General features: G+C 44.2%; 1 protein-coding gene across 3 annotated transcripts; it reads right to left on the bottom strand.

Moving 5' to 3' along the window:
* Nucleotides 1-397: 397 nt before the first annotated feature.
* LOC115173502 (polyhomeotic-like protein 1) lies at nt 398-10255 on the bottom strand. 3 transcript variants are annotated; one of them, XM_029731634.1, is made up of 15 exons: nt 10114-10255; nt 8961-9079; nt 8613-8723; nt 8286-8363; nt 7907-8044; nt 5187-5351; nt 4809-4890; nt 3704-4716; nt 3473-3596; nt 3023-3186; nt 2690-2780; nt 2495-2582; nt 1744-1897; nt 1228-1438; nt 398-854 (listed from the first exon to the last, which is right to left on the bottom strand). In XM_029731634.1, coding segments are annotated over exons 1-15 (2691 nt in total). In that variant the 5' UTR covers nt 10115-10255; the 3' UTR covers nt 398-702. The 3 variants fall into 3 exon arrangements, with proteins under 3 accessions (XP_029587494.1, XP_029587495.1, XP_029587496.1); XM_029731635.1 differs by lacking the exon at nt 10114-10255 and adding an exon at nt 9590-9877; XM_029731636.1 differs by lacking the exons at nt 7907-8044; nt 8286-8363; nt 8613-8723; nt 8961-9079; nt 10114-10255 and adding an exon at nt 5911-5952.
* Between the last annotated feature and the right edge of the window lie 1361 nt (nt 10256-11616).

Raw genomic sequence — 11616 nt, 5'->3', positions numbered from 1 at the left:
ATGTTTGGAAAACTGCAGTAGCCTATGGGATAGTAACACTTGGATCAGGTATCCCTGTACTTCAGATCCACATAGATTATTGCTGCCACTTCACAAACATTTTAAAAAGGATGTGTTTTTAATATAAATTCTGTGCACCAATTGTGAGTTACTTGCTCATTTCAGCGGACAGAAAATGTCTCCCTCTATTTATCAAGTTTTCTTAGGCCACTATATTTGCTACTCCCCAGTAATGGTTGGCAAAGGCAATGGTCCATTGCTCTACATGACCTTACCATTCATAACGACTCGTAAAAATAAGGAATGATATGAAACACGTTTTTTTTTTACGGACGACTCCGTTCTAGTACTACTTAAAGGCCACAATTTCCACAATGATTTCTACAGCGTAAACAAAGGCAGTCCAGCCAACAAAGGTATATTTAAATATATAGGCAAATATTACACACATATAAAGGGTTTTCTCACTCACTCACATAATATAACATAATACTCCACATTTAAGGTCCACGTTTTGTGGATAGAAGGCTCATTTTTTCAAAACATATTTTGACAAAACATATTAAAATCAACAGGGACCCCACTTAATACGGTTCAAATGTATTTCAACAGCCATATTGTCACCTCCTTTCTCTCTCCATCTCTTCTTTCTCTCCTTTTTCTCTTGGGAGTACCTCTCCTTTCCTCCGTTCATTCTTCCTCTCAGTCTCTCAGGTTGTTGATGTGGGCACAGATCTTGAGGGCGGGACCGAGCTTGATGTTCATGGTGGACATGAGATGCTCCTCTCGGAGTAGCAGCAGGGCCTGTCCGTCAATCTCCTGCGACAGGAAATGGTCCGCCAGCTCCTCACAGCCTGGGAGAGGAGAAAAGGAGGAGAGGAGAGAGGGAGAGAAAGAGGGAGGTGGGGAGTAAGAGAGGGCAGGAAAGAGAGAGAGGGAAGGGGAGACGGTAAGCAAGACAATAACATGAATAGCATTTACAATGGTGAAAATCTAATAGCAATGGCCTGCTACCTCAACACCATAGAATAATAGAGGGATTTAAAAAAGCACAACAAAAAAAACATGGAAGATAACGGTAATTCTAGATTTCAAAAGCAACAGAAACACAGAGTAGCATTTGGGTGTTGTTGCATGACAACGCATGTCCTTCTAAGCTGATGGTATCAACCAATGATGTCTATAGTAACTGAAGTACAATATAGAGCTCATCTCTGTGGTACCAACCTTGCAGAGATGATATGAACTGAGACACTTCCTCCACACTCCACTGGGCGGGGCTGACGGGCAGGAAGTGGGGCGCCTCCGAGCCCTCCAATCGGAGTGTGGGCGGAGGCTGGTGACAGGAAGAAGAGGAAGCCGGGGAGAGGGACATGGGGTCGTCCTCTTCCTCCCCGCAGCTGGAGACGTCCTCCGATCGGCTGGACTCGGAGCGGCACTGTAGACAATGAACCAGGACTGTGTGAGAGGTACGTGTGCAACAGGGTAGTCACAACATGGCCACGCTTGAACACGACAAATATGGCATTACCGTCAAGTTTGACAAGCAGATTTTGAGGCTATTTAAGGATTGAAAGGTAAACGTTTAAATTAGGGTTAGTGAATTAAACCCATCTAGAGAACACCATACTTTCCACCCTTTTTAGTTTGGACAGACAGCGATACACGTGACAGAAGTCTCTTCAGTCATCCATGTCAGCTCACAAACAAGTGTACAACTATCAATGATCAACTGACCATTACCTTAACTGGTAAGGGTCTCCCGGCTATTTTGGCACTGGCGATTTCAGAGCTGGTCCTGTGGGGAACCCTCCTCCTCAGGACCCCGTCCTCGTCAGAGTGGGAGAGGTGACCCCCCTGTCGCAGGCGGAAGTGCTGGCTGCAGCTCACATTATACCTGGAGCAACATGGAGGAATGTAGTAGGCATACACTGAGTGTACAAAACATTAAAGACACCTGCTCTTTCCATGACATAGACTGACCAGGTGAAAGCTATGATCCCTTATTGATGTCACTTAAATTCACTCCAATCAGTGTAGACAGGTTCAAGGATTTTTAACCATTTAGACAATTGAGACATGGATTGTGTATGTATGCCATTCAGAGGGTGAATGAGCAAGACAAAATATTTAAGTGCCTTTGAACGGGGTATGGTAGTAGGTGCCAGGCACACCGGTTTGAGTGTGTCAAGAACTACAACGCTGCTGGGTTTTTCACGCTCAACAGTTTCCAGCGTGTATCAAAAATGGTCCACCACCACATCCAGCCAACTTGACACAACTGTAGGAAGCAGAGTCAACATGGGTCAGCATTCCAGTGGAAAACATTTGACACCTTGTAGAGTCCATGCCCCGGCGAACTGAGGCTGTTCTGAGAGCAAAAGGGGGAGCAACTCAATATTAGGAAGGTGTTCCTAATGTTTTGTACACTCAGTGTATACTGACATATAGTAGACATACAGCATACTGCAGTGAATTTGTACTATGACTGTACCTCTTGGAACAGGTCAAGGAGCAGAAGCGCTTGGTCCCTCTAAACTGTCTGGCCGGGGCGAAGCTTTTGCAGTACTCACACTTCAGCACTGGGAAGAGAACAGGAAACGGTTTAAAGAACGATACCAATTGCAGTTTGTGGTCAAACCAGAGGCTTTGATGGAAACGTGACCTGGGACTGTGGTCTGAGCCGAACCTGTAGGTGTATTCACAGTCTCAGGCTGACTAGCGTCTAGATTGTCCATGGCCAAATCTTCTCCAGCTGGCTCCTTCACTGGCCCACTCACCTGTCAATCAAAATACAGGAACAAAATGTGTTGTGTTCAACAATACTGATTACAGGGAATTGAGAATATTGTCTACCGTGCATGTCGTTATTGTACAGTACATGTCAGTACATCTACAGTACATGTCATTATTTATATCAGGTGGTATATATCCCCAAAGGGTATGAATGAATGTTGTATTGTATATGAGAGCTACAACTTCTCCAAAAAACTACAAATCCCAAGGTGAATACTGTATGTACAGGGAAAGGTTCAGCTCCCTCCTGGATGACGAAGCCCTCTATGAGGTGGGTGAGGACGTGGGGTTTGACCACAGCCTGTTGAGGGGGGGCTCTCTCCCCCTGGCCACCCCCCATACGGGATATCGAGAGAGCAGGGGAAAGAGAGGGAGAAAGTGGACCAGGGCCTTGAGAAAAGAAGGGTGGGGGGAGAGAAAGGATTTTTTCATTTATTTTTGAACAATTTTAAACAAGTCTGCCTGGCCACAGTGGCTAAATCTGTGCAAACGTGAGGTTTTTGGAATCATGCATAGGTATTGATCCAAGGGGATTTGTCAGCTTGGTGGCTGGGCCAAGGTAGAAAATTGTCTCCTTGCACTCTTATCCTTTCCTCCTTTAGTGGTCGTAAATGAGAGGAATGAGAAAGGCAAAGTATTGAAGACAAGTGGGCCCATTTATTAGCTGATTCCTTACCTGCTTCCATGGCGGAGGAGGAGAGGGCAGGGGAGTGTTCACTCATTGGAACAAGGTGGGGAGGAGGGGGACCATCTTCGTCATTGGCTGCGACTGACTCGGATTTCCTCTTCATCGACTTACCCTGAGAGGAATGTCATTACTTCACAAATGGGATCGACAACCACTACGTGGTTTAGAAACATCAGTAAATTGTAGTGTTATCAGTGCTATTAGTAACGAACAACTCACCTGGGGAGGCTGAGAACACATAGACTCTCCATTGGCAGCCACTACAGTGCTGCTCGCCTCAACCAAAGGCAGGGGTAAAGTGTGGGAGGAATGGGAGAGGGTGGGAGGAGAGATGGCTGTCTGGGACTGAGAGGAGATGCTGCTGGCCAAGGTGCAATTTGGATTTGGCTTCAGCCCAGGGCTCTGATTCTGATTGGCTTGCGCGTGCACGTGAGAGATGTGGGCCAATGGGAGGGCTTCCTGGGCTGATTGAAGGCTCTTTAAATCCGTCCGTCGGTTTATCACCCCTCCCTCTCTGGAAGTGATGGAAGCCACCATGGTGAGAATGCTGGCTCTGCTGGAACTACTCAGAAGAGTAGCTCCATCCTGGGAGCAGGTGTTCCGGGCCTGGACCAAGGCCAAAGCCTGGGGGCTTCCTATGGAGCTCTGCCTGGCTCCTACTATCTGGACTGGGATGTGCGGCGGGGGCTGGGTGGCACTAGTCTGATTGTTGGCGGGGGGTGCGGGGAGGATGGGAGGCGGGTTGCGGGATGGCAGTTGCAGGGGCACACGGAGACCCTGTTGAGTTTTCGGCTGGATTGGAACGGGACCGTTCCCGTGGCCTCCTTTGTCGTTAACAGTGCTTTTCTGCAGAGGCTGAACCACCAGCGTTTGAGCACTAACATTGGGCTTGATGGTGGCAGCAGCCACCTGGTAACTGTGGGACTGGGTGGGCGCATTGGAGGTGGGCACCAGAATGTGCGTCGCCGTGGCGGCGGAGGTTACCGTGGTGATAGCCCCGCCCCGGCCAAAGTTGGGTCCGGAGAGGAGGAGTTGTGAGGTGGAGGGTGAGGAGGAGGCGTTGGAGTGGTGGTTGCCCGTCTTGAGGTTGAGAGAGGACAGGTTGGCATTGGAGCTCTGGATGTAGGTGGGGATCTTGATGTGGGACTGTTGCAGTTGGGTTGGTTTAGTGGTAGACTGTGGAGTGGACTGGTTGAACTGCTGGTGAGATGACTGGATAAGGGAGTAGGTCGCTGGGAAAGAATGAGGAAGGAAATGAATAACTAACAAGTAAGGAAGTATGCTAAGTATGTAAGGCTAGGTATGCTGCGATTTCACTCCCCACCTGTTTCACCCCTCTCTGGGGTTTCAGTCTTGACCCCGACCCCCTTGGGACTGCCGACACATCGCAGAGCCAGGTTCTGTACCTGGCCCAGAGAGAAAGGGGGAGATGAGTGTATAATGATTGATGGAAAGAAGAGGCCAGAGAGAGGGATGCAAGAGAAGAACAAGCAAGAGTTTCACCAATTTCAGAGCCCAATACTGTAGTTTGAACGCACAAATATTCAAGATTTTGCCTGGTCCCAGAGCTGTTTGTGCTGTAATGGCCACAGGAACAGGCAAGACAGCACCAACAGGACTGGGAACGAGCTCTTCTAGATTACATCACTAAAGCAGGACTCACTCCAATGTTCTCAGTCACGAATACAAAGTTGATCCATACCTGGTCATTGTCTGATTGGTTGCTGGAGGAAGTAGGTGTATCTTCCCGTTGTTGCTGCTGCTGAGTCTGTGGCTGCTGGGTGACTGTTGCCATGGCAGTGGTTGCTGTGCTGCCAGGCATAAAGATGAGCTGGGAGGAGAGGGGAGACCTCAGAGACCGGTTCACCTACAGTATAACAAAAGAGACTGTCAATCAAAGAGTCCTTTCATGGAAGCAAATGACAAAAGCTGATACTACACTATACTCACACTCCTGAGCCAAGTCCAAACCAAACCAAGCTAAGCTGTACTAGGGCTGTTGTGGTGACCGTATTACCACCACACCGGCGGTTACCAGTCATGAAGGCAGTCAAATTCCACGTGACCGTTTAGTCACTAATTAGGCTTCTCCAAGCTCTGATGCTACTGCTAGTTATTAGTAGCCTACCACACTTGCTAACTGCCTGGTACTCAGCACTTTATTGTCCCTCTAATCACTCTGACATCAATGCAAATGTAATCGAAAATCTAATGAAACACTTAATGAGAGCCCATGAGCTCATGTTGCGCAACACTTCTATAGGCTCTGCAATTGCGCGAGAAAACAAAGTGATGGCCTCTATTAAAAAGAGGAGGATCCCATCAGCTTTCCATAGGCTAGGCCTACTGTATTTATTTCTCAACTTTCCTAATATTAAGCAAATATTAAGCACATTGCTTATCTTTACAACAGGAGTATAGCCTACCTGGCAGGGATGAGTGTCCTCCATTCGCTATTTAAGTGCAGAGATGACATGTATTTTTTCCCCTGCCCCTGTTTCGAGACATGTGCATGATAATGGTCCATTCTAAATCAAAACGGATTTCACACATATATTATTTAGTATATGTAAAGACAAGATTAAAGAATAGCCTTATGGGTGACAATATTAGCTTATCACTTGTGAATTATAAATTATCACTTGATGCCCATCTTAAGGCAAGAAACAATGCCTTTTTTTCTCTTCGAATCATAGTCCACACCTCATGTAGCCCATAGGCCTATATGTTTTGATAAGGTTTGTATCACAACTAACGTGGCCAAATAGAGCTTAACTGGCATACATAAGCAGCGCGTGAGTTTCGAGTTTCAAGTTTGGGAAAGATAACCATAAAAATGGACCTTTATAATAAAAGCACTTTTGATAATGGTGTTTTCCCACTAATGGAACATTCACGCTTATAGCCTACTGCTGTGTGCGCATTGCTGATCTTATAATGTGAAGAAATAGCCAAATAGTTGATCAACATTTTAAGTTAAATGTTCTGATCTGTTGCGTCAGCCAAATTGCATAAAAGTTTTTTTGATGCTAGCAGTTAATTAATTTGGGATCTATCACATCCCACAACTGTCCCAGACTATGTTTGGAATATTTATTTCTCGCACAGAATAGGTCAACTTTTGTACTATGGGGGATAGTAGATTGATATAAGCTAGTACTTTTTCTGTTCGTTAGGCCTACTCATCTTGTTGGCTGACAAAAAGTAAATGTGGACAGTTCTTCCAATATCTTCAATACGCACCCCGATGTGTCTGTCTTCACTTGTAGCCTGTGAGAAAGACCAGATCACATGATGGAGAGTGGTGTGAGTGAGAAGTGCTTCGGAGCAGGCAGCACTCAGTGAGAAGGGGTGCAAAAGGCATGGATTTTTTAGGGTGCATTATGGCCACACAAAGGGGACCCGCCGGAAATTCGAGGCATTATCAAGTGTTTCTCAAATTGTGAACGAGAGACTGACGAAGTGTGTGCAGTCTGCGCAAAAAACAAAGCAGAGCTCATGCCTTTCAAGTGACTTTTTTCAAATCATCATTAGTCGCATCAAAACATTTAGTTGGTAGAACAATTAAAGATACATTAATAACTCTAAATTAAGCATATAGGAGTACCTATATCTATGTTAACCGCTCAACAAAGAATAGTCGCATGTGCGCACTCCCTCAAATCCTTTGGCAAAAATATCCTTTCTATTTTATTCAGCTTTGTTCAATTGTATACTTCATACTATAAAATAATGCCATGGAATTCTAAGCAAATCTTGTCTGCTAAATGAACTAGTGTAGCCCACAGCCATATCAGGGCCTAACATAAGGACAACTCAGAGTATGCTATTCTCGAAATGTAAAAAACCCCGTTTTACCCCCAATTTCGTGAAATCCAATTGGTAGTTACAGTCTTGTTCCATCGCTGCAACTCCCGTACGGACTCGGGAGAGGCGAAAGTAATGCATCGCGGGATTGAACCCGGATCTGTAGTGACACCTCAAGCACTGCAGTACCTTAGACCGCTGCACCACTAGGGAGGCCCTAGAGTTTGCTATTCTGTTCTTCTGAAATAGACTACATTTTCTTCATATCATGTTTCTTTAGACCAGTCTAAAATAAATAATGGATTTATTGTGAAGGTGTAGGCTATATTACATGGATTTTATAGACTTTTTAAAGTGTAGATGTTCCAAAGGTCTGCCTCAGTGGCTTGTAGGCTATGTGTGGAAGCCAGGAGATGCTGGCTTTAATTACCGTGAGATTGACAGTTATTTGCTTGACAATCCCCGGCTGACTAGATTTCGTGACCGTCACAGCCCTAAGCTGTACTGTGCTGACCTGGTTATACATCCACCATTATGGAATTGGAACTAAGCCAGCAAAGTTTTGTTCGGGTCGGCCTTATAGTGTGAATCAGGCAACAGTGCATGGGTTCTCACTCTCAGATACATCTGTCCCTGTCCTGCCGCGTTTCCGCCAAGCAGCACTGATTGGCTTATAGTGGATGTCGCGGAGGAGCCTGGGCCTATAGCGCGGGTGCTGGTTACGGCCCCTCCCCCAGAAGTGGTTACATTCATCTGAAGAAGAAAGGAAAAAAAGTGGACTTGAGAACAATCAAAGCTAACTGTATTGACTAGTTTGGACACAATCAAACAATGCAGGTGCCAGTGATTTCAAATATATAGAATGTCATTAACATGCTCAAACAGCAAATTGTGGTTTTAAGTAAATATTACTGGAGTTGCCTCTTTGTAGCTGTATTCTTATCAGTGATTTTGGGTAGCACGCCTACTAGTTGTCATAGATGTGTAAACGTACAGATGTGACTGTCGTGCTTGTGGTCTGAGAGGTGCTGTTGGCGGGAGGGCTGGACTGACGACTGGCAGCAAGGGTGGCCTAGAACAGGGACAACAGGGACTAATGTCAAAAGCCACTGCCATACTGCATGGACAGAAGCTCTATCCTGGTCAAGTTTAGAGCAGTAAAAACGGACTATGTAGCAAACCTCATGATGACGTTTCAACATAGTGTACTGTCATCCTATAGCCTAAACATTCGCAACCTGACCATGTCAAAACAGCACCCATGTCCCCTATTCTGAGCATGCATTATTAGTAGGGGTGGTTCATAAAGATGCTTCTTTACCTGTTGTACTGCAGCCAGGTTTTGTAGCTGGGCATTGTTGATCTGTTGCTGCAGCATCAGCTGCTGGAAGTACTGCGCCGCGTTGGGCTGCCTCTGCAGCGCCTGAAGGGCCTTCAGTTGCACAAGATAGAAAACAGGGAGAGGGAGTAATGCCATTGCACTGTCAATAGCCTGCAGGTCGATATACGAGCGCTTACAGTGATAATGAGATAACTACACTACAGGCAGGATTACAGATGATCCTATGTGACACTGAGGACAACTTGGGATTGCCATGTCAGAAAAAGGCATTAGGCTATACATAGTATCCCCATTCATATGCATGCACACCCACCCACAGTTACTGACCTGCACAGCCTGTCTCTCGTACAGGGACATGGAGTTCATTTGAGAGGGGCGGGAGCTCACCCCTGATGGAGTGGTTCCATTGGTAGAGCCCTGGTTTTGGTCCCCATCTGTCTCCATCACTGAGGAAAAGAAGAGAAGCGTTCAATCAAATGCCGACTAGAAAACAATGTCAAAAGACATGGCTATCAGTCACTGGTGGAAGGTAAAGGATTATTCACACTGCAGCTTTGTGGAGATGTGGAATATATCTGTCATGCCTGGATAACTAACATCTGTATTTACATGTTGACACGATATCGTATCCATCAATCAAGAATGTCACGCCTCCTTTCACCCTTCTCCTGGCTCTGCTTGCAAACATTTGATTGTCATGCAACATAAATTCAATAGCTAGTAATAAATGCATTATTAGTCGCTTGCAAGGTAAATCATTATTAGCTAGCTAGCTATGAACATGATACACAGCTCACTTGTTGCACTATAATTAGAAGCAAGTTGAGTGCTGCTAGCCATTACAGTAGTTTGCTAGCTAGCTACAGTACCTAGCTGCAGCCAGTGCTAGCACACAAGCTAGCTACTGTGACTAGTTAGCTACCCTGCCCATCGTATGCTGCAAATCCATTGCTCACCGTGGACGTCGGTGTATTGCCACCTTTGTTTCTCTCTCGACTTCAGTGCGTCGCAGTGTGCAACAATTCCCTTTGCACGACGATATTACAGTACATTCAATTAGGTTGTTGATATTTTGCATCAAATTGTGTGGAGGACAACGCCTCCTTTTGATGTTTGTACCTTTCCGGCGCAAAGGAATGACGGCACACATAGGACGCGTGCCAAAATGTTTTTAACAACAACATAGTTACAATGTCATCTCTACCTGCAATAGCAACACGGTTAATATGTCATGTAATTGCAACAATGTATGTGATGGTCCCTGTTACACTGTAGCTGCATCTCGAAAATACTCCTGCATCCGCTACTATGAACTTGATTACCCCAATTTTGCGATCATATAAACACATTTCCCAGAAATCATTGTTTCATGTGTGTAAAATGAAAGAAACCGTTTTACCTTGCCATTAACTGAGATGGGTTTATAAGTAAAGCTACTGTTGCGTTTTGATTTTAAAACAAGGTTTAAAAATGTACTTACTTTGGCCGCTTTCCTCCCAAGCTTCAAGCTCTAAACCTGTCACTCAAAATGGTCTCTCCCAGCATCACCTAGTCCGAGTCATGTTGAAATACTATTTCCAAATGAAACACACAAACAAACGAACAGGTATTGCGGTGTAATGCCAGCTGGTGGATGTCAAAAATGAGGTTAATGAAACATTTATTACACTTTCACACACAGACACAGTACATTGATTGATTAAACCAAGCAAGATGCTGACTTTGTATTTGCCAAGGATAGTATCTGTACAGAAGGTATCAAAGGTTGTGTGTTAGTTAGATGTGTGATATTTTATTTAACGACAGTATAGTCATATATACAAACACAAGTGAAACAAATACATGTGACATATAGGGCTGTATGATTGTTGTTAGTTTGTTGTAATTTTTCATTATGCCTCATAGGGCATTTCAAAGCCAGATTTATACTGTTTGTGTGATACATTTTTACAATACAAGAAAATGACTAAATGGATTCAATAGTGTGCTTTTCTGCACTTCACGTGATCTCGATATTTATGAATTAGACCATATTTTTGAATTCAATATCAACATTGATTATTTAATCATTTTAATTGTTTATGGCTGGGCTATAGACCTTGCTTAAATGCCCTTTGTTTGGAGTACAAGACTTTGGAAGCAGGAAGAACATGTTCACACACACACATACAGTACACATTAGCTGAAGAAGAGACACAAATAAGCAGCAGAAACAAGTAAACGGAAGGCCATGAAATACAGGCCAGGAGAAAAAAAAACATAAAAGCAATACCAACCGCATTGGTAAAAATCCATTTCAAAACAATATGGTTTTCTGATGTAAAATGGAATAGATCTCTGTGACAATATAGGATACAATGATCATCAACTGAAAATAAATACACTTTTTTTTAGGCACACACTTGGGTACAGCATAAGGTGGATACTGAACAAATGGAAGGCATGTGGAAAGTGGAAGAGAGAGGGAGAGTGAGGGAAGCAGTGTTGTGGAGCAGTGGTAAGGGAACTGGGTTTTTTATTATCCAGTGTCCATTTTGACATAAATAATACTTTAACACAAAGTTAATAGAGCAATGTATATCAATGCTTCAGTGTATTACTAAGAAACAATCCAATACTTGTTCTCTCTTTCCTTCTCTTTTTCACTCATTGCACGATGGGCACCCCATAAGCCAGAACAAGCCCACATTCAACCACTGCAGTCAACATATAAATCTAATTTTGAAAATACATATTTACAAATAAATTCTCTCCTAACTTTGTACAATAAGTGAATGTGCATAAGGTAACTGAGTATGGTTCAGTTAGTAAAGTACCACAGTCTTGTTAACAGTAGTGAGGGAGGGCTGCCATTGAAGAACGTTTTTTCCTTGGAGGAGAGGTCAAATACTGAATACTACCATCAAAGGAATGTATTTTCCCAGTGCAACACATACATATGGTATATCAACAATATATTATATGAATAAAGAACAAAGCCATG

This window comes from Salmo trutta, chromosome 34, assembly GCF_901001165.1.
Source record: "Salmo trutta chromosome 34, fSalTru1.1, whole genome shotgun sequence".
Taxonomy (NCBI): domain Eukaryota; kingdom Metazoa; phylum Chordata; class Actinopteri; order Salmoniformes; family Salmonidae; genus Salmo; species Salmo trutta.
Note: the sequence above shows the minus strand (reverse complement) of the source record. Positions and strands in the feature narration are given on the sequence as shown.